The sequence below is a fragment of the Prionailurus viverrinus genome, chromosome B1 (genome assembly GCF_022837055.1).
Source record: "Prionailurus viverrinus isolate Anna chromosome B1, UM_Priviv_1.0, whole genome shotgun sequence".
In the NCBI taxonomy this organism is placed as follows: Eukaryota; Metazoa; Chordata; class Mammalia; order Carnivora; family Felidae; genus Prionailurus; species Prionailurus viverrinus.
Window position 1 is genome coordinate 81,487,745 of NC_062564.1, and position 23,476 is coordinate 81,511,220.

The 23,476-nt window shown below is 43.5% G+C and overlaps 1 protein-coding gene across 9 annotated transcripts in view; it reads left to right on the forward strand.

The window, feature by feature from the left end:
• ZNF827 (zinc finger protein 827) overlaps positions 1-23,476 on the forward strand; it is a 188,337-nt gene that overhangs the window by 14,160 nt on the left and 150,701 nt on the right. For 8 of the 9 annotated variants that reach the window (XR_007151669.1, XR_007151670.1, XM_047856734.1 and 5 more), the window contains exon 1: positions 17,636-18,778. Coding sequence is in view for 7 of the 9 variants with exons in the window: in XM_047856734.1 (XP_047712690.1) it covers positions 17,665-18,778 (1,114 nt within the window). In the remaining 2 variants the exon portion in view is untranslated. Of the gene's footprint in view, positions 1-17,635; positions 18,779-23,476 lie in introns of those variants that run through there. The other variant, XM_047856737.1, reaches the window with a different exon arrangement.

The window sequence follows — 23,476 nt, forward strand, 5'->3', positions numbered from 1 at the left end:
TGGAATGCACGAACCATGAGATCATGACCTGAACCTAAGTTGGACGCCCAACTGACTGAGCCGCTTGGCACCCCTGGATACCCAAATTTGAATGACCATAGTTTGTCAGTTATGCTTTCAGTCAAAAGTGATGTTCCATGAAAAAAGTGGCTGGTTTACCTCTCAACTAAATCACAGATTTACTTTTCCTTGAGATAGCCATCACACTTTAGTGATGGCAGAAGTGCTTCATGGACACATTTCATTACATATCATATTCAAAAGGTGTTTCCTCAGGGGTCAGTCTTTAAGAAAATTAATAATCTTTGCTGCTGCTTCATCAAAGACATTCTTGGGTGAAATGGACCTGGTTATTTTGGGGTGTGTGTGTGTATGTTTTACTGTGAGTGTGTGGCAGTGAAGAATACAATGATTCTTAGTGTGGCTTGGTGTTACTGCCTTGATTGGAGCTAAGGAGCCAGAATTTTTTACCCATCATTGCTTTTGTATCATCATTGCAAATGTCAATAGAGTGAAAAGGGCAAATAACATCTTATGAATTCTTATGAAAACAATTTTGATCTTGAGGACCCTTGAAAGGGTCTCAGAGACCACTAGGGGCCCACAGACCACACTTTGAGAACCACTGTCTAAGCTGTCTGCATAGAAATGGGAATGCAGGTGTCGGCGTTCGTGTTTCTTCAGCTTTACGTGAGAATGTTATACTGCAGCACTGCGTGAATATTTGCACTGAAGAACCCAAAAGACAGAGAGCCCTGAAGACAGGGAAGTATTCTCAGCTTCTCTGAGATTTCTCTGAGGTATCTTTGAAGTCTCTTGCTCTGTCTGCAAATAGGAATGAAAATAATGTACTTTGCTCTATAATATATCTGTTTGTTTTAAAATGAAAGTAAAGCTTTCGATACACTTTGCAGTTAGTACTTTTCTTCCTCACGCAGATGTAGGTGCCACGGGCCGGCATGACTTAGGTGGACCGTGCTTTGCTGCGGACAAGAGATGGTCAAGGCTTTTGGGCTTGGGAAACTGGGAGTGTTTCTGGGCTTCTTGTGTTCTCTGCCTGGACTGCTGTCCTCACCAACCATTAACCCCCTTGCCCAAGACAGAAGCTTGAGTGTGATCCTAGATGCCATCCTCTTCCTCTCCTCCCGCATCAAACTGATCACCAAGCCTCTTGACTCTCTTGTAGATATATCTCTGGAGTTCATCATGGCCACTCCCTGCCACTGCTGTACCATACACTCTCATTTTCTCCTGTAAGGATTCACAACTTATTTATTTATTTATTTATTTATTTATTTATTTATTTATTTTTGCCTCAATGTCATATCCCCATCCCCCTACCCTGGCCTCTGTGTAGCCCAGTATCCACACTGCTACCACAGTAGGCTTTCTAAAACACTCGTGGATTTATTGAGGATCTTTTAGACATCCCAGACATCCCCTAACTGGATAAAGTTTGCTCTTCTTAGTAAAGTATGGAAGATGCTTCATCATCTGTGCCCCCTTTCTCTTGCCCTGCTGTATACCCCTTGTTTCATTCATACTGAATTATCTATATGACAGACTACCATGCTTGTATTTCCTTATTTTGGCAGATTCGTTCCCCCTATTTCTGGATGTCTTGAACCCATCAGATTAACCTTCTGCTTATCAATAGGCACTTAGCACTCAGCTCTCAGGGAGGCCTTTCCAGCTTCCCCTCCTCCCCTACTATTGTTCCTTCCACCTACTGGGAGGAATTAGGGAACCTCCACTGGTTCCCACTGGTCTCTCATAATACCTCCCATGCCACACTGTAATTGCTTATTCCTCTATGTCCTTATCGCTGTGAGCTTTTTAAGGGCATGGCCTATTCCATATTTACTTTTGTACATTCTTGCACATCGCAGTACCTGGTGTAAGTGGTCAGATATGGTTGAATAAATGAACAAATGAATGAAATTAAGAACGGGTCACAGAATCAAATAAATAGGAGGTGTTTCATAAAGATTCTTGCATGAATGAATGAATGAGTTGAATGAATGAGGTTAAGAGTGAATCACAGAATCAAAGGATTTTAGAGGTAGAAAGGACCATGGAGAACATCTGCTGTCATCCTTTCTCAGCAATGAGACAATGATTTGGCTAACGTGTACAGCTGGGCTGGGTAGGAGGTGATGAACAGTGCCACAGACATTCACATGGATGCGGCCTAGAGAAGCCTGGGGAGAGTCATGTGCTTCCGGAGGAGACTTGCCGAGAAGAGCAGAGGCCACGGCCTACACCACAGGGGGATACCACAGACGAAGTGCAAAGAGAACTTTTGTGGTTGGAAGTCTGTGGCACATTCCAGACTGTAGAGTCTCCCCTCAGCTATTGGCTGTTGCTCTCTCTCTGTCCTCAAACTGTGCCAAGACTGTAAGATTTTCCTGATGACTGGGCATATTCTACATCTGGATTCCATGGTCATAACAACCAGAAGTTTCCTGTCCTCTTTGGTTGAGGTGATTATGATATAGAGCTGGGTAGCAATATCAACAATTTTGAGGTAAGCCCTACCATCTAAAATACAGTGTTCTCTCATCTGAGATTTCTAGGTGTCTGGGAGGGAGGGCGAGGGGACACTATTATTCACTGAGTGCTAATTCTGTGCCAGGTGCCTTACTTACGTAATTCTAACTTCCCTTCACAGTAGCCTCATGGCGATATCAGTATCTTATTCTATAAACAAGAGAATAGGCCTGTGCATGTCAGGTGGGTCTATTAGGAAGCAGAGTGGGAGTGTCTGGAGTTCTAAGCTTGTGCCCTTTCTGTTTTGTCCTGCTGCTTCAGGTTCTAGAAATGGTTTCTTTTGCTCTGCAAAACCTATTATGGCTTTATTGTATTCATTTGGTCAATCCTTGAAGTTGCATTTATTTTATGTACTTAAAAGGAAGAGAATCTGTAGCTTTCTAGCTTAATGTTCTCTACACCTTGCAGTTGACAAATCCTTCGCTATTACCATACTTTACAGATGAGGGATCGTGTGATGGGAGGCAGAACGTTCCATGTCTGTCTGGTTCATCTCCATATTCCTAACACCCGCACCAGGAGTTCATATTCAGTGGGCTCTCGAATTTTTGTTAACTAAACATGAGTCATATAGCTTGTAAGTTCCAAATTCAGATGGGAACCCAGGTCCCTGAGTCTGTACTCAGAGCTCTTTCCCCTGCGAAACCATTCTGCTTTTCCCAGACCCCTAATCTGTGGGACTCGGGAACCCTCTGATAGACCTGTCTGGTGGATTTCCACAGCTCTAAATACATACGTACGGGTAGTCTCTTAGAGTATGATCTCATTCTTGTTCTTGTTTTTCTTCCTTTAAATATCTCAAGACAGGGTTTTAAAGGACCTGACACTTCCCAATCAAATGACTTGAAAAGGATCAACTATCCAATATTGGATTCATAGAGAATTAACACCAGAAGGATTCTTGAGATCATTTGGTACCGTATTTTCGAAACTTAAAAAAAAAAAAAAAAATTAGTGGAACCCTTGTCTTTAAGGAGAGCTCCAGTGTATAGACAAGGTCAATGCCAGGTTGTGCGGCTTAAGTGTGTGCTAAGGTAGGAGGTAAGCTGGAGTCCTTGGGCTCCTTGAGGGTATGGTTTATAAATCACTGATCTGTTCTTGCCCCTCATTTTGTAGTGAAGAAACCGAGGTACAGACATGCTCAGTGACTCACAGAGGTGGCTGGATTAAGATGATGATGAAGCGTGTTGTCATATATCTGAATTTCCGATATCATTTTAAGTACCATTCTACTTTTATTATAAAGAAAAAGTAAATCACCTATACTCTAGAGCAGGAGTCAGCAAACTGTGGCCTGTTTTTGTGCAGCCCCTTGAGCTAAGAATGGTTCTTGCATTTTTAAACAATTGTTAAAAAAAAAAAAAAAAGCAACAGCAACAACAAAAGCAAAGAACATGGGATGAAGACCACAGGTGCCCCATAAAGCCTAAAGTATTTGCTGTCTGTCTGTTCACAGAAGAAGATTGCAGAACCTGCTTTACTGGAGTCACTGCTGCTGATATTAACATGGAAATACCAGAAGAATTTGGCTTTCTCTAAGTAACTTCAAAACATGTAGATTTAAAACAAAGCCCGATTAGTTGAGCGTATTTACGTCAAACAGCGTTTCAAACTTGTATTCCTCAAATGAACTTCTTTAAATTGCTCAATACATTTTCATCCTTCTTTTCAAACACCAGATTTTGGGGGAGGATAGGCCAGTTAACTAGGTTCTTGTAATACATGGGAAACATTGCCCCTAGAGGGCTGCCTACAGTTGTAAGTTCTAGAAGATGGAAAGGAAGCAGTGTGCATATTTGAACACAAAATCAGGGTGTCTTCTAGACTCCCCCCCCAAAAGGTTAAGAACGAGAGGAAGCAGAGTGTGAATAATGTCAGTCACTCCTGGTCACTTTGGGGCCACATGTATGCATGCCAGAGGGATATTTCTTGTTTTGAGCCTTACCTTGGAGTTGAGCCTTTTTTTTTTTTAAAAAAATTTTTTTTAACGTTTATTTATTTTTGAGACAGAGAGAGACAGAGCATGAACAGGGGAGGGGCAGAGAGGAGGGAGACACAGAATCCGAAACAGGCTCCAGGCTCTGAGCTGTCAGCACAGAACCCGACTCGGGGCTCCAACTCACGGACCGCGAGATGGTGACCTGAGCCGAAGTCGGCTGCTTACCCGACTGAGCCACCCAGGCGCCCCTGAGCCTTCCTTTGAAGCAGTTGTCAGTAGAGCAGGTTTCCTAATGTCATCCTTACCACTTGATGCATTTCCAGAAGCATCTGAGCTTTGTTGGGAAGTGGAATGAATGTTTTCCTCCGTGGAGCATTGCTCGTAGTGAATAGACAGCTAGAAGGCAGTGACAGGTCTTTTGAGTGAAAGACCTAGGAAAGGTTTCTCAGCGAAACAAACCCCAAAGTGGGCATGCCTGTGGAAAGCTCCCACCTCCCGGATCCTTCAAAGACAATTAAGTGGATGAAACCACAGGACCCCGTTGTTGAGGCGATGTTAACCTAGCTACAGGCTCTCCTGGCCCTTGGGATTGCCCTAGTTGGTTGGTTGGTTGTGGTATTTGTTTTCATGGTCTTTGGCCAGATCATTGACTTATGTGTGTTCCAGAAGGTGGCCAGGGAAAATAAAAGAATAAATAAGAATACATTTGGCCGCTTGGTAGCAGCTGTGGCACAAAACCTGGTCGGAATAAAGGTTAAAATTCTTGGCCTAGGGGCGCCTGGGTGGTGCAGTCGGTTAAGCGTCCGACTTCAGCCAGGTCACGATCTCGAGGTCCGTGAGTTCGAGCCCTGCGTCGGGCTCTGGGCTGATGGTTCAGAGCCTGGAGCCTGTTTCCGATTCTGTGTCTCCCTCTCTCTCTGCCCCTCCCCCGTTCATGCTCTGTCTCTCTCTGTCCCAAAAATAAATAAACGTTGAAAAAAAAATTAAAAAAAAAAAATTCTTGGCCTAAATCCGTATTTAAAGTTAACTTTGAGTTAGGGGTTGTCCTTCTAATCGGTGTCATGGATTCTTGTGCATAATAAAAAAAACCATTCTCTCACAATTCATTGCACCCATATTCCTTTTTTTTTTTTTAAGTTTATTTATTTATTTTGAGAGAGCATGCGCATATGAGCAGGGGCAGAGCGAGAGAGAGGGGGAGAGAGCATCTTGCGCTGTCAGCACAGAGCCCGACGTGAGCTCAAACCCACGAACAGTGAGATCATAACCTGAGCTGATATCCAGAGTCTGACACTTACCTGTCTGAGCCATCCAGGTGCCCATGCACCAACATTCTTTCATGAAAATGTGGGGGATTGGGATCTGTCTTCTCTGCAGCTTTTATTTTATATGTATTTAAGCACTAAATAAAAGCAATTTCATTTGCTCTCTTCTCCTTTGGTAAATCTCTTCTCCCCAAACGCCCATTTTCTTCCTGTATAGACATATATTTTTAGTAAATAAAGGACTTACTGTGTGAAATTTTCTTTTGGCAGTCAGAATGATTATGAGCATAATATGTTTCATTACAAGGTATGTGATGTCAGTGCTTGGTAAATGTGCCCGGGAAGAAATGTATCATTTTATGTATAAGCTGAGATTTCAATAAGTAGCCATTTATCTCTCTATAGAGTGCTGTTCCTAGACGACAGAGTGCATTATTATGTTATTAGGGCTTTTTTTGGTAGTTAAGTTCTTTTTTGATCTATTAAGAATTTCCCGGTGATTTCAGTAGTTTGGTAATATATGGTTCATCTTATAACAGGTATTGGTAATGTTGGGATGAAAACATTTATACAAGAGGAAATAAAAGTCAAGGAAGCAGATAATCGACCGATTTATCAGCCTTAACAGACAATTTTTCTGATAATGCCATGGTAGCCATGGTAAATTTACTTCTGATTGCTTGAGGGGACAGATTCTATATGCTTTCTGTAACATGGAGGTGCAGGAAAGGGTGAAGGAGCAAGTTATCAATCCGTGGACTAACCAGAAGTGTTTTGGTGTGTAGATTGGCCTTGTGGTCAGTGGATTCATGCTATACTTTGAACTATCCCTTTCTTATTAATTTGCTACAACATATGTGGCCACGAGTGTATTTTTTTGTTTGGAGATTTTGAAGTAGCTCTAGTAATAGAAGACTTCTCTTGCTTAACGTCTTTCTCAGAATCTTTCATTTGAACAAAATTTGGTTAAAATTCAGAGGTAGGTAAAAATAGCTTAATAGTCGGCTCCCAGTCCTTCCAGCCTCGGAGGACATCGCACGGCACAGCAGCATGGTCCGTTCTGTGATAACCAGGTTGTGCAAAAACTACAGCCCTAAGCTAGGCTCCGGTTCAGAATCCAGAGGTGAACCAATCCAGAAAAAGTCTCAGGCCTTCGTTCAGACGTACATGTCTCAGTTTTCTGGGGCCTCCGTAACAGAGTATCGCAAACTGGATGGCTTGAACAACAGAAATTTATTGCCTCACTGTTCTGGAGGCCAGAAGTCCCAGACCACGGTGTTGGCCGGCAGAGACACAATGAAGACACAAGGAAGGGTCTGTTCCAGAAGTCTGTCCCTGCTTGTGGTAGTTCCTTGGCTGTGAGAGGGTCACTCTAGTCTTCACATGGTATTCACGCCTGTAGGCGTGTCTGTCTCTGTGTCTGGATTTCCCCTTTCTATAAGGACACCAGTCATACTGGATGAGGGTCCACAATAATGACCTCATCTTAACTGGTTCATCTGTGAAGACCCTATTTCCAAATAAGGTCGCATTCACGGGTGTTGGGGGTTGGACTCCAACATCTTTGGGTGGGGGACACAATTCAACCCATGACACCAGGTTTTCATCCTTAGTTTGCACAGTTTTATTAAGCTGGATGGGAGACAAAAAGCCACAAATTTAGAAAGAAGGAGCTCGTGTCTGGGTGTGTATGCTTTTGAAATCCCATCAAAATAAAACTTAAAATGCAGGAGTGCCTGGGTGGCTCAGTTGGCTGAGTATCTGACTCTGGATTTTGGCTCAGGTCATGACCCCAGGGTTGTCAAATGTATGAATGAGAAAGAAGAATGCGCTTAACAATCAGAAAGGCAGCACTTATCAGTATTGGAAATGAGAACGATTTTCAGAATTACAAATGACAGTCCTATCATTTGTAGGGATCCACCCTGAGCTTGGAGCCTGGTTGAAATTCTCTCTTTCTCGCTCTGCCCCCTTCCCCTACTTGTGCGCTTTCTCTAAATAAAAAATTAATAATTAATTAAAATAAATAAACAAAGGGGTGCTTGGGTGGCTCCATTGGTTAAGCGTCTGACTCTTCATTGTGGCTCAGATCATGATCTCACAGTTCGTGAGTTGGAGCCCATATCAAGCTCTGTGCTGACAGTGTGGAGCCTGCTTCTGCTTGGGATTCTGTCTCTGTCTCCCACTGTCTCTGCCCCTCCTCTGTTTTGCTCTCTGTCTCTCGAAAATAAACTTAAAAATAAGTAAATAAATAGAAACACCCCTACTTTAAAAATTTTTTTAAAAACAATGAAACTTAAAATATTGATTACTTGAAGTTACCGTACTTTTTGCTTACCTGAAAGATTACTTTTTGTCAAACAACTCGCACTCTGTTAGATTTCCTGAAGGTTTGGGTTTGAACCTTGCTTTGTCACCCACTAAGTGGGTATATTGGGTAAGCCATTAACCTTTGCAGCCTTGGTTTCCTGGTCTGTAAAATGAAGAGACTATGGTCTACCACATGAAATCATGGGAAGAATTTGCTGATGAATACTGACGCATCTAATAAAGTACCCGGCATATTTTTAGTGTTTTATGCATGATTGTTCATTCATTCAACAACTGTTTGTTGGGAGGCTGCTGTGTTCCAGGTCTTGTTCTAGAGTTCATTCATTCACTTAATGATGATTATGCCGTGATTTAGTAGAGCACTGGCCTTTGGAGTGAGACATCTGAGCTCAAGTCCTGCCTATGTTAGCAAATCAAGTATGGGGCCACAGACTAATCACTGGCCCTTTCTAGGCCTCTGCCTAGAGACTAGCCGTACGGACTAAATCTCCAAGGCTTTACCATCTCTAAAGTAATTCAGACAACAGATTCAAAATCGGCAAATAGAGTTATAGTTCTTGGTCTCCTACAGATCCATTGTGCAGTCTGAGAAAGTTACCCTCTGTGATTTAGCTTTTCTGTCTGAAGTGCGGGTAATAGGATTAGTACTGTCTATTTTCCGACGGTAATGATCGTAACCATGATAGCCGCCCTTTACTGAGCTCTTGACACTGTGCTAGATACTTTTCATACATCCTTGCTTCTCCAGAGCAGCTGGGAACACAGAGAATCGATGTTCCTCGGTGGTTTGTGAAGCACAGCCCTGCAGTATTTAGTAAGAACAAGTACAGCTCTAGGACAGAGTAGAATGTGGAATTCCCTTGAAATGTTAAGCGGAGAGTCCAAGAAATCTGGGACTTTCTGGAGGGGGCTTCGGCTGCGGCCCCGAGTTACCTTGGGATGCTGTGCTCGTTTCTTGGCCACTAGGGAGACTGGTGGAAAAGTTTGCAAAACACTCTCTTTTCCCTATTTCATGTTTGACTCACATCAGAAAAACAGGATTATCTTTGTAATTTTGAAAATTGTTCTCATTTCCAGTACTGATAAGTGCTGCCTTTCTGATTGTTAAGCGCATCCTCTTTCTCATTCATACATTTGACAGACAATAGCTGAACACCTGCTCCGTGCCATTCTAAGTGCTGAGCACATAGCAAAGAAGACGAAGTCCTCTCTCTCATGGAGCTTCTCTTCTAATAAACAGTGATGCTTTGAGGGGAGACCCGAGGAAGTAAAGGAGTCAGCCGTGTGGCTATTTGGGGGGAATTTTGCTCTTTATTTATTATTTATTAGCAAGGCAGAGTAATAGGGGATGAGGTCTGAAGGATACAGATTATGGAGGCCCTGAGGGCAAGGGAAGGGTTTTGGATTTTATTCCGAGAAACATGAGAAGCCATTTTGGAGGCTTCTGGGATGGGGGTAATGGAGTGTGACATATATTTTTAAAAGCTTACTCCGGCTGCTGGCTGAGCACAGCGGGGCAAGAATCGGAAGTGAGGAGAGCAGCTGGAAGACTACTGCCACAGTCCAGGCCAAGGACGGCAGTGTTGTATAGCAGGGTGGGAATGGTAGGCGTGGTAAAAAGTGGCAAGATTTGGGATGTATATGGAAGGTGGGACCAGTGGAATCTACAAATGAGTTCGATGAGGACTTGAGAAAAAGGGAAGCGTCAAGGCAAGCTGCGGGGGTTTTGGTCTAAGCAGTCTTAGGGAGGAGTTGCCATTCATGTTGTGACGGGCAGTTTGATGGTCACCGGAAGGTCTGGCACCTTTATGTGAAAATCCTGAAAGCAGCTCCCCTACCGTTTGCAGCTCCCTTTGCAGATAAAGAGCGGTGCGTTCCTTTGTGTTACCTTTGTTTTACTCGTGGACATCTGCAACTATAATTTAAAACCACTCCTGTGTGCACAATGTTCGTCTTGACCCAGAGGGCCTCTCCGTGCCATCTCAGTCTGCCGACTCTTATCCTCTCCAGACTTCCTCCCATTTCCCAGTGCCCTGGCAGCACCTCTTCCCCAGCTGGACTGGTGACAGGAGTCTGGTCGTCTTCTCCACCCTGGCCGTTTTAAATAACTAGCAGTTCTTAAATTTTCTCCCTGGCCATGCTGACAGCGGTTGGGTACCCTGGGCATCGGTGTTTTGATAACCGTGATCTCTGAGGCTTTGTCCCCCCTGGGGCCGATTGCCGGCCCGTGCGTTTCACTCGCACTGTGGCCTCGGAACCCTGAACCCCAGAGTGCTCCCTCAGTGCCGGGCACACCTGGTGTGGGGCATGTGCTAAGGCGTTTAGGCTACAAAGGGACAGTGTAAAAATTGGCAGGTAAAACTGGCCTACATGAGGATATGTTTTATGCTTAAAATCATAAAATTGGTTCATAACAGCCTGATGTGCAGCATACTAAACCTTTATTAAACATTATAGGGGTCATCGTTTTTGTCTTCCTGGTGTCTCTTCCCTCTCCTTTCTTCTGTGACCCACATTAAGTCAATTGTAGAACCCCCGCCCTCTGGCTTCAGTGGTAAGTCTGGAGAAGGGAATAGGACCTCCAACAGGCTGATGAGAGGGGAAAGACCTTTCTCTGGTGGTAAGTCGTTGAGAGGGAAAACCCAGAACCTGTGTGGCCAATTGGCAGCCTCCAGGGAAAGGTGGCCTGAGAGGACAAGGCTAGTCTCTGAGAAGAGATGAGAAGCAGTGAGAGAGTACCCCGATAGTGCACTGCCCTCCTCTCAGATGCCGGCTCCCCTGTGCCCCTCTGTGTGTTTGGGTAAGGGACTGGGAATCGCACCTGTCACTTCTTGCGGTCCTGGTTGTCACTACAACCAGGTTGTGTCCCCTGGTTGTGCCCTGGTACCCCTACTAGGACCAGGGCATCCAGCAGGAATACAAAAATGACTCACCTGTGGCCCTGCCTCAGGCATTTATAATCTAATGGTTTGATTTCAAAACCAGCGGGTGTGGTAAGAAAATTGGTAAAATCTGCCCTTTCACAAATCAATAGATGGTCAGTTTTTAAAATGTGAAGAATGCAGGAAAAAAAATTATTAGGTTTTAGTCACCTGAATGTTAGCAAACCCTCCTATACATGAATTTCCAGTGTCATCTGTTAAAATCATCTTCATTCCTTCAAGGTCCATTTCCAAAGCCATGTGCACCACTGGAATTAATTTATGCACAAACAACTCTTGCTGGGTTGCTCTGATAACACCGGGCCTTGTGCTTCGTATACTTGTGTAACCCTCACTCCCTGTCGACTGCAGCAGTTGGGCAAGACACTGTTGCGTCTTTGAAGCTCTCTGTTGCAGAAAACAGCTCCCCGAACATAGTAAATGCTCAGTAAATATTTGTTAAATTAAGTCACTCATCAGCATTGGTTTTGCTAATAACTCCTGTATACAGCTCCTTAAACCTTACAAACCACTTTTGTATAAAATTGCATGGAAAAATTGGTTGTCTAATACTAGATAATTGCAAGTGATTATTACTAATAGGGTGATATTACTAATAGACATGTGTGATCTTAGAATTAAGTATAGGGGTGCCTGGGTGGCTCAGTCAGTTAAGCATCTGATTCTTGATTGCAGTTCGGGTCATGATCCCACGGTTCCTGAGTTCCATCCCCGTGTCAAGCCCCACGTCAAGCCCCAAGTAGGGCTCTGTGCTGCTGACTGTGCGGAGCCTGCTTGAGATTCTCTTTCTTTCCCTTTGTCTGCCCTCTCGTACTCTCCCTCTCTCTCTCTCTCTCAAGAATAAATAATCTTTTAAAAAATTAAGTGTAAATATTTAGCTATAAATGTATGCTAGCTGGAAAGGAAGAACACTGGGAAGATTTTTAGATGCAAGTGAGCCAGAGGGTTAGTTAGTAGGTACTAGGTGAAGACACCTGTTGTCACAAGAAGAAGGTGTTGATACAGGAGGACTCACCATGAGTCCTAAGAGGTGAAACTTTGTTCTTTTCAAAACCTGCTGGTTAGATTCATGTGGAGCCACTGGTGGGATGAGTTGTGGGTAGATTAAGAAATGGGGCTTTTAGATCTCCATCTCCGCTTACTTTAACCACAGCCAAAAGGCATAAAAATTAATAGGTATCTCTTTCTCGCATTCTTTTTTCTCTTTTCGCTCCCTGTCTTTCTGATCGAGGATCTTCTGAGTTGAGTATTTGTCCAATTAAATGCATCTGATTAAAACTGTCAAACTGAAAAGGAAGTGAGTTGGAAAAAAACGCAGCCAGAGTTGCAGATATCGAGTTACCGGTTTTCTGCTTGAGAACTGAATTATAAATAAATGTGTTAGGTAGTGGAATTTTGTTTTGTTTTCCCCAAAGGAGAAATATTCACCACATGGAAACAAAATTTATTCAGCATATTTTCGTTCCGTAATTGTACCACTTCTATTCTTAATTCTTTGAGTTGATGATTTAAAGTGAAAAACACAAAAACAGACTGTTGTGTAAAATTGACAGGAATGAGTGTGAACCTGGCTTGTCAGAGACATAGGTTGTTGTAAAATTAGCAATGGAAATAGCTTCCTATTCTGGAGGTTAAAAATAATGTATTTACAAGGAAGTTATTTACATTGGCCGTTTAGAGGCTTCCCCTGGGAGCCTTAGTTAGGAAAGCTGTGAAATCCACAGTCCATGTGCTCAGGAAGCGTTTCCGGGACCGCAGCATGTGGGGTGCTCAGAGATTACGTGCCATGATTCTGTGCTCCTGACGGACAGGAAAATGAAGCTGTCTCGCTGCCCAGGGGCTTCTCGAATTGTGAAAGAGAGTCAAAAGTCAAGCCTGGCTTGTTGTAAAGTTTGTGGTGTCCAACAAGTTAATCCCCTAGATTGCCAGAATGCTTTGTTTTGGGCTTCTCCAATGAGAATCTTTTCTCATAATGTGGTGTGAAAGGTGCTACGGGCTCCTGCACACCCCGCCGAAGGGGAGCTCCCCGTAACTGGACCGATGCAGCCTTCAAGGACATCTCCTGGATGAATTCAGATGTGAAATACAGAGCAGCCCAGCAGGGGGAGGAGAATTAATATTTGTGGGAGAAAATCCTTGTTGCTGCTGTTTTGAGCTGAAAGCATATTTGTTTGAGCCGCTTATGATTTTTCTCCAACCTCTGCAGGTCTCCACTTCTCTTGCATTCATGTCTCTGAAAGCTTCCCCCACTTTCTGCTTGACCTCAGGTGATGCCAGAATAATTTCAAAAATGTTTCTTTTCGGGTTTCTGGTCTGGCTCCTCCTAGGCTATGTGCGTTGAAATTATTTGGTGATTTATTACTTGAATAGTCTCAATTTTAGTAGCAGCATCTTCAGAAAAGTGATGAATAGAGTATTGCGAGTTAAAAAATACTCTACATATCCGAGTTTTCTTGCAGTCAGGAAGAGAGTGTATCTAGGTGGTCACGTCCACAAAGAACCGGGAATGGGTTGGTTGAGAAACATCCAGCTATTTTAGAGGCCGTAAAATGGTCCGTTTAAGAGATGCTTGGTTTGCTTGTTGGGCGCTTATGTTTTGGCAAGGTTGGGAAAGTTTCTCTAAACGTAGATATTAACTGTTTGTATCATTCAAGAATGTTCGGATCTCCTGATCACTGCTTGGTAGGATTAGAGCCTGAATGGACAGCTTTAGTTTTGTTTTTGTTTTTTTTAATTTTTTTTAAATGTTTTTATTTATTTTTGGAGAGAGAGACCGAGCGTGAGCAGGGGAGGAGCAGAGAGAGAGGGAGACACAGAATTTGAAGCAGGCTCCAGGCTCTAAGCTGTCAGCACAGAGCCCGATGTGGGGCTCAAACTCACAAACTGTGAGATCATGACCTAAGCCGGAAGTCGGACGCTTAGTCTACTGAGCCACCCAGGCGCCCCAGGACAGCTTTAGTTTTTGATGCACTCACCAGCCTCAGCACATTTGGAGGGGGACTAGTCTTGCTCACTGAGGGTGTGGAGGGGGTAGGAAATTAAGCTATGCCTTTGGGGCTTTGCCAGTAGAAGTGCTGAATTCTAGAGGCGGTTGAATCAGTTTTTGATCACCAACAAAGAAGTTGCCTGGAAGGAATGGAGAGATTAGAATATGGGAATAATGGATACTTACCTCTGAATGGTTTATCCTAAGATAAGGAGTGACTACTGTCCTTATCTATGAGAATTCTCTTGCTGATTTCTGTTTCTAGAGCGTGGAGGCATGGATGACCAGGAGTAGGAGGGCAGCAGTTTCTGGCAACTAGAAGTTGCCATTCAGAGGGCATCTGGCGGGCGGTGCACTGGGGCTTTGCAGAGAAGCACTGGGCCAGTTGTTGTGTGATTTGGGTTCTTGGTTCTGGCATTAACAGTAGGTGGCTATGTGCTTTTGATCCCACCAGGATATTCCCTCAGAATATTTAATAGTCTCAGTAAAATGACGAGCTGGGACATGTGGTTATGGATTTTTGTGGTTCTCAAAACCCTGCTTTCAGGCACCTTGTTAACTGACACCACATTGGTTCTGGACCAGTCTTGACTATCTGGAGCTACTCTAGTGTGACAAAAATATCATCTGAAAGTACTCACTTTTGAATCATTTGTTTTCCTACGTTCTTTCAGTGAGCATCAATAAAGATCAGAGAAGAAATTCTTTGAGATACTCAACTGTTCTTATTGTAGTGATTCTTTTGCTTCTTACTATTTACAGGATTGTTCCCATGTGATTTTTCTGAAGGATAAGATATTTAAACTGAAATCAAGAAAGGTGGCTTACCAAAGGAACACAAAATTAGCCCTCTCGTTGAAATGGATGTTGACTACTTGATGTTTGGTTAAAAAAAAAAAAAAAAAAAAAAAAAAAAAAGGCATCTCTTGGAGAAGCCAGTGGGGAGATGAGTAGTTTAGGGTCGTGCTGGTTTCAGCGAAGATGAAAAATGTTGAAATGGAGTGGGAAGAAGGAAATGTGGCAAATCACAAGGAACCAGACTGTTTTTAACAGAGAAAATTCAATTTTATCTGCCTTTTTTCAGCAAATTCCATTTGATATTTTACATTTTCTTGATAATTTAATAAAGAATCTCAGGAAGGAGTCATGGAACTTTAGCTTAGTGAAAGAGAATTTGTCATTTGTGACATTTCTTCTCTAAATAGCATGGGAAGATCAATGTATCAGCTTGTAGCTCATGCATTACTAGTTCAACTACTTCTATTCAGAAAAGAGACACCATATCATATAGCAAAACTTGGCACGATGGGAAATTTTAGCTCAATTCCTAAACATTCATTGAACTCCGCTGGGGTCTGGGCATCGTGTTAGGCACAGTGGGGGATGTGTGGATGATAGAACATGATCCCTGCCTTCAAGAAACACCACCGCTTACTTTTTAGAAGATAAGTCTATAGTAGATAATTTAGAGTGATGTAAAATCAGTGTAAACAGAACATGGGAACGTTGGCTCTGCATTCAAAAGATGCACGGAACGTTGCTGCTTCTCACCGCTGGCAGTCACCTTGAGCTGAGCTACTGTCATCCCTCACCTGGGTTCCAGCCTCCTGGCTGGTCTCCCTGCTTCCACCCTGTGTCTGTAGCCTCTTTTCCACACAGCAGCCAGAACAGCCCTTTGGAAATGTAAGTCACATCAGGGGTGCCTGGGTGGCTCAGTTAGTTAAGTGTCTGACTTGAACCTACTTCATGATCTCGCCATTCCCAAGTTCGAGCCCCGCGTCGGGCTCTGTGCTGACAGCTCAGAGCCTGGACCCTGCTTCAGATTCTGTGTCTCCCTCTCTCTGCCCCTTCCCACCCCCCTCAAAAATAAATAAACATTTAAAAAATTAAAAAAAAGAAAGAAAATGTAAGCCATATCATATCAAAGCCCTCTGGTAGTTCCCAATGTCACCAGATGCAAAAGACCTTTCCACAGTTTACAGTGTTCTGCAGGTGTGCATAGCCTCACTGGTTCACAACACACACCCATCCTCGCTCTCTCCCCTCCCTCTCTTTCTCTGATGTTACTTCTCTGACTTCCTCTCCTTCTGCTCTGACCCCTACTCACCGCACTCTACCCACACTAGCCTCCTCGCTGGGCCACGGACACGTGTTTCCACATCAGGGCCTTTACAGTGACTCCCTCTGCATGGAACGCTCTCCCAGAGGGAGCTAAATGAACAACTGCTCATTTCTTTCAAGTCTTTGCTCAAATGTCACCACCTCAGTGAGGCCCCATATGCCCATCCTATTTAAGATTGCAACTTCCCTCCTGCCTGTTATCTCCCCATCCTCCTTGTCCTGCTTTGTATCTTTTCCCATAGCACTTCCCAACCTCCGGCTTACTGTATGACTTACTAGTTTTTAAATTTTGTGTGCCATCTATCTTCCTCTCCTGGGATACGAAGCTCCATGAAGGCAGGATTTTCGTTCAGTGTGGTTCAGTCTGGTTCAGTCTAGAATGATCTGGAACAATGCCTGGCATGCCACAGATACTCCACAATTGTTTGTTGGATAAGTGAATGAATGAGAAAGGAGAGATTAATTCCGAGAGTTCCGGGGAGAATCACAAGGAAGAAACTTTTGAGCTGGCAGGCGAAGGATAAATAGTCAGGTTTTCTGAGGAAAGACATTCCTGATGGAAGGAATATCTTGAGCAAAGGTAGAGCAATGACAGAGCTCATGGGTGCTCTTGGAATGGCTGGGAGTCCCAACGGAGCGGTGCTTTGTGGGCAGTCAGTGTGGTAGTGGTGGAAAGAAAAATTAATGGACGGAAAATAATTAAAGGAGACTCTTAGTGGAGTGAGGAGAGAAATTCTTAATCATTGCCTGTGATAAGATGGCAGGCATGTTGGTAATCGGAATCCAGGACTCTCAAAGAAGTAACATGCATAACATGGGAAATGCTGTCACTTTAAGAAATCGGTAATGTGAGCAGTGTTTGTGAATGAGATCTGATTTTTATATAGTTCTTGCCTGTTTGCAAATCACAGTCACATGCTTATGGTGATTTAAGCTTCATAACAATTGGATGCAGTTGTAATATCTAACAGGCAGGTAGTATTTACATCGTTGGATGAACTTTTCAAAAAAAGTCAGTTGCCTCTTCTATCAAACCAGCTAAGCGACTTGCCTGAGGTCATGGAATCAGAAAGTGGGGAAGCGGCTTCCCACTGTCTTGTGCCTCACAGACAACATTTTCCCACCCTGCCAGGCTGCCTCTCTAATTCTGATGCGACACTAAAGATATCATGCCCGTTTCTTTTTTCTTTTTTCTTTTCTTTTTTTTTTTTTTTAACAAGGGAATGTGTTTCTTTCCATTTCCCCCACCACTGAGAATAGCAGTCTCTTCATGCAGTTACTTCTCTCCCGGATCCATTTTTCTCTCTCCCTCTTTTCCATTTCAATTTGTCTGGAATAATTATAGAAAGATGAATATGTTTCGTAGGTGGGTGTGTTTTTACCTTTGCCTGTTTAGTATTTTACCTTCTCTCAGAAGGCTTCTGCCAAGACTGTCTGACTCAGCACCTGACATTCTGGTAAGGTTGCTGCTGTCTCTCTTGTGGTTCTTGGGGCGAGGGGAAGAGGAAGCATGTCAACAACTCCGTTTGAATGTCTTCAGACTTGCTTGTTGCCCACTGGGGAGTAAACTTGATCTTCTTAATTCCCCCAGATGTTAGTAGGCTGGAAGAGGCGGAGGGAGAACTCAGTGAAGGAGAGCACTGGTATGGAAACTCTTCAGAGACTCCGTCAGAAGCATCCTATGGAGAAGTCCAGGAGAACTATAAGCTGTCTCTGGAGGACCGGATCCAAGAGCAGTCCACTTCCCCTGACACCTCCTTGGGAAGTGCCACTCCCAGCAGTCACACGTTGGAGCTGGTGGGACTTGACGGTGAGGTCCTGAGAGACTCACATCAATGTCAAGATCACCTCTCCCCTGGCGTGTCTTCTTTGTGTGAGGATGACCCCCCAGGCTCCACTAAGCCCTTGAGCAGCAACCTGAGGCGGCTGCTGGAGGCTGGCTCCCTCAAACTCGATGCCACCGCCACGGCCAATGGCAGGGTGGAGTCCCCAGTGAACGTGGGCTCGAATCTTTCCTTTTCCCCACCGTCCCACCATGCCCAGCAGCTCAGTGTTCTTGCCAGGAAGTTGGCTGAGAAGCAGGAACAGAATGACCAATACGCTCCAAGTAACCGTTTTATATGGAATCAAGGTAAGTGGTTGTCAAACTCAACCACCACCTGCGGCTTGTCTCCGGATTCAGCCATCCTCAAACTGAAAGCCGCAGCCAATGCCGTTCTGCAGGACAAATCTCTCACCAGGACTGAGGAGACCATGCGATTTGAGTCCTTTTCCTCCCCTTTTAGCTCCCAGTCTGCCAGTTCCACGCTGGCAGCCTTATCCAAGAAAGTCAGTGAGAGAAGCTTGACTCCCGGTCAGGAACACCCACCCCCGGCCAGCTCTTTCCTTTCCCTGGCTTCCATGACCTCCTCGGCGGCCCTTCTGAAAGAGGTAGCAGCAAGGGCTGCTGGGAGTCTTCTGGCTGAGAAATCATCACTGGTGCCTGAGGACCCTCTACCGCCACCGCCTTCAGAGAAGAAGCAAGAGAAAGTAACCCCACCACCCCCGCCACCGCCTCCACCGCCTCCGCCACCACCACCACAGTCCTTGGAATTATTGTTACTCCCAGTTCCTAAGGGAAGAGTTTCTAAACCCTCCAGCTCAGGTATGGGGTCTTTTATTTCAATCATCGTGTACGTTTCTTTCTTTCTTTCCTTTTCCTTCTTTCTTTCTTTCTTTCTTTTGACCGTAAATTGCAATGTCTTCTTCATTGCTTTATTCGGAAGGGGTCCCCATCTGATCCGAGGCAGGAATAAGAAAGCAGGAGCACAAGAAAATACTTTAAGCAAGCAGCGTAGTATTCTTTCATGTATGTGTTACACAAAGACTTCACAAATAGCTTCATTTTTGAAAGGTAATGAATAATCTTGGAGACGTACAGTACTCCTCCCTTTCATATAAATGATCTTTTTTTTTTCTTCTTACCAAGTGCAGGCTAGGTCCATACAAGACATATTTAATGGGAGAAGATCAAAGCAGCTTTGTCATGAAGTGCATGGCATCACTGAACATAGGGGGATAAAAAAAACCCCACAAAAACCCGCTGCTTTTGATACAGTGGACAAGGGAGAGCCCACCCTCCTGCTACCTCCCATCACAAATGGACTTCTGTATACAGTAACTACTCTGCCCTAATTTATCACACTGTATACTTTTATGTTAGCATTTTTATTATTTGTGTGTGTGTGTGTGTGTGTGTGTGTGTGTGTGTGTGGAATTTAAACCTTTCCCACTTACCCTGTTCTTCTGTAATTTCTTGCCATAGAAGAACCCTAAAGAATATTGTCATTCAGACATAATCAAAGCATTTCCTGCAGATGCTTTTTTTTTTTTTAATTCAAATCCAATCAGATTCTGAAGGCATGTGCATGTGGAAAATTTGAATCATAAGTTTTTCTTGGGAGGACAGTGTTTCCAAAGGAGAAGTCGTTGTCTTGTGGAGCCCTGACATTCACAAGTGACTCGTCTGAGGGAGAAAGTTAGTCACTTGCGTTCTCACGGTGGAAGCATCCCATCTTGTGCTGGGTTGTTTTTAAATTGTGCGTATGGTAAATTCACGGTCCCGGGATGGAGGTATGGAGTTTCAGATGTCTCCCGAGGATATCCTGTCAGATTGGAACAGGAAGTAGACTATGTGTGCCCTCGTCAGTGTAAACACTGCTGTTGTGTATGTCTAGCCAGCTTTGATTATTTGCAGCCACATTGATGAATGGCAAATAATTGAATGGTCGCTGCTAACATTGGTTTGATGCACTTCAGACAAATTTCCATTTAAATTGCTGAGTGAGCTCTATGCACTAATTCTAATTGTTTTAAAACTTGTGTAAACAGCAGAATAGAACTAAGGAAATGGATACCTGGAACTTTTATGACTCTAAGTGATCCAAACCAGTCACTCCAGAGTTTCTGAAGGGTCCATAAAATCCTGAAATGTTTATCCATTCCGAATTTCATTTCTCCTCACTTTTTACCTGCCATCTGGTGAAATGGCTAAAATTAGGAAACCAGGAGAAGAGCAAAGGGAGCTGGGTAATCTTGCAATGGAGAAAATCACCCCTCATTTATAGAAATTTCATTTAGGGGAGCAGCAGGAAGAAAGGCATGGCTGTATATAAAATGTAGTTTTATAGGGGCGCCTGGGTGGCTCAATCGGTTAAGTGTCCGACTTCAGCTCAGGTCACGATCTCATGGCTTGTAAGGCCCCGTGTCGGGCTCTGTGCTGACGGCTCGGAGGCTGGAGCCTGCTTAGGAATCTGTCTCCCTCTCTCTCCACCCCTCCCTTCGATTCTGTGTCTCCCTCTCTCTCACCCCCTCCCCCACTTGCACTCTGTCTCTCTCTCTCAAAATAAATAAACATTAACAAAATTTTTTTAAATGTAGTTTTATAAATATTCTCTGTATCTGGTTACTGAATGAATGCACTTACGGTATTTACACTACAAATTCATATGGACTTCAGTTACTTAGAAAAGCTTATATAAAATTAATAATAAATGTTAGTTGACTGGAGACTCAGAAAGAGGTAACTGATAAAATTGTGTCTCCTGAAGGCACGTTGTGGCCGCTTTGTCATTGTAAAACGTCTTGAGTTAGCTAGCAACAGTGGTGAAGTATCATTTTTTTCACTCCAGGGCTTAGATGCATGTAAAGATGTGAAAGAGGTCATGAACTTCCAGTGCACGGTAGACTTTCTGCCTGTTTGGTTGTAGGATACATACCCAAAGGAAAAGATAGGTTCCCTTCATGGTTTAAATGCATTTAATTCATGAAACCGTCGCAACGAGCTTCTCAGCAGAATTTAACATGGAGATCTAGAAACAATCATTTTCTTTTCTTTTCTTATTACTGGATTTCTTCTATTGCTAAAACACTTACTCTTTTAATCAGTGCCATGTTCAAAATGACCAAACTGAGAGAGGAGAGAGAGGAAATTCTTGGATTGTGTCTCTGCAACCCCCTCCTGGTTGACTGGTACCCAAGTCACCTGTTCTCCACGTGCCTCTGTGCACAAGCCGTGAGTTGGTGAAACAGTTCCATTGACGAATAACTGTAGGAAAAAATCACCCATTTTGTAAAACTCACACAAGAGGAAAGATTGCTGTGAAGACAAACACGAGGGCTCTTGAAATGGTCCCTTGAAAAATGTTTGGTGTGCCCATGTGGATGCATCCTAAATTCGAGTTCTGTTTCTTGCTCCCTGGGTTGCAAACAGGAGGAAGGGTGCCTGTGTGCCCCTCTCAGTTAAAGCGATGTCATCACTTCGCGGCATGCTAACTAGATTATGGGTTAAGGAGGAGCGGATAGACTATTTAATTCTGTTATTTACCTTCATATCACAGAGAGATGATTTGGTTGCTGTTACAGATTTTTTAATCTCAGAAGTGGAAAGAAAGATGGGTCTTTTCCATCTAGTCCCCCACCCCTTCTAACACTCTGTATTGTGGGCTTCAGGGCGACCCGGGGCTAGATTCAGATGTAACTTGGCCATACCAAGAAAGCATTTAGGAGAATGTGGTGAGGGCTGTCACCCATGTTTCTAAGCATCTCTCATTATTATTTTTTTCCTTTAGCTTAGAAAGCTTCATTTAATTCAAAATGAATTAGTGTGGCTGGTTTCTTGCACCAAAGAAAGAAAATTATCTGTTGCCCAATAATTTAAATACCCAAACAATAACCCACAAAAAAAAATCCATAAAAATAACTACAGCACCATCCTGATTTTAATCAGGGCTCACGTTTTAAAGCTGTTTCCCAAAAATGTTGCAAAAAGGGCACATAAAGTTGATTCTAGAGTTACAAAGAGATATGTGCTAGAAAAGCCAATCCTGTATTGAGTAATTTAGACCCCAGCATTTCTTCGACCTTCTTTAGGTCAAGGGAAGTCCAAACCATGGGGGAAAAAAAAAGTGTCTTTTAGGTCTGACCTTATTCCTCTTTTTTGAACAGGATTCAGTTGTTGCCAGGTCATGGTGTATTTCATTCCTTAAAGAGTCCACCGCTCAGTAGCCTTTCCCCCCTGCTAGAGAGACGTGACACTTGAGGAGGGAGGTTTCTTTCATGTGACCCTGTGCCCCAGCACATGCTGCACTGTTCCTCTGAAAAGAGACACGGGAGAGAGAAGATTATGTCCGTTTGCTCTCAAGATAAATGTCACACATTGACTCAATTCTCTTTGAAGCTACTGTTTGTTGCCTCTCAGAATAAAATAGATGCTTTTTATTTTAAAGACAAAGTTTCTTGTAAATGGCCAGCAAGAGTCCCAGGATGCCAGGCTCCCAGTTAAAAGAAATAACAAGGAGAGTTTCAGAGAGAGGGTCTCCAGAACATCTTATTTCACGGAGTAAAATTTAAATGTGCTGAGAAGCAAGCTGGTCTTCTACAACTGAAAGCTCAGAATATTTCCTGGGTCCATAGATAGAGGTTTTCTGGATCCTGTTTTCTTTCATATTTACGTGATGCTATTAAAATTATTGCAAAGGCATAGAAAGGCCAGAGTGTAAGGTAACCTCTTCCTCTACGCCCATTAGGACCATGGCTATTCTAACCGTAATCCGGCAATGATCACAAGGCAGGAACTTGTTTAGAAAATTCACTTTTTAATCAAGATTCAGAACTATCTGTCACTGACCTCAAGTATATTTCAGTGATTTAATATATCAGTGATTTAAATATAGACTGCCTCTAGTCTATCCAGATATCTAAAACTTCTTAGTTTTATTGAATACTTCGCAATCATTAAAATATGCATTAATAATCATCAGTGTCAAAGACAACAGATAAACCTGGTGATATCCATTGCCAACATAGTTTTTTATACCCTGAAATAGCATTTGAGAGACATGTCCATGAAATCCTATGAAAATATATTAATTCCATGTATATTGTTAGGAAGGAGGATGGGTCATCCTACTCAGATGTGCAGTAAGTTAGGAGGCCTCAGTGGGGACAGCCATGAAGGTCATGCATACCCAGGGTCACCTGGCATCCTGAACCCCTTTGATGTATATGGTAAGGTGCATATGGGAAGTATGCAGACACTACCTGCAAACTACTTGCACATTAGCTCCATTTTCTGCAAGTTGCCACATAAGATGTACCAAAAGAAAGTTTGATTTCAGCGCCTACGAAACAGTTACATTTGTTTTAAAATTCATTCCTTGAGGGGCACCTGGGTGGCTCAGTTGGTTAAGCTTCCTGATTTTTGATTTCCGCTCAGGTCACGATCTCACAGCTCAGGAGATCAAGCCCTCCATCAGGCTCTGTGCTGGTAGCATGGAGCCTGCTTGGGATTCTCTCTCTCCTT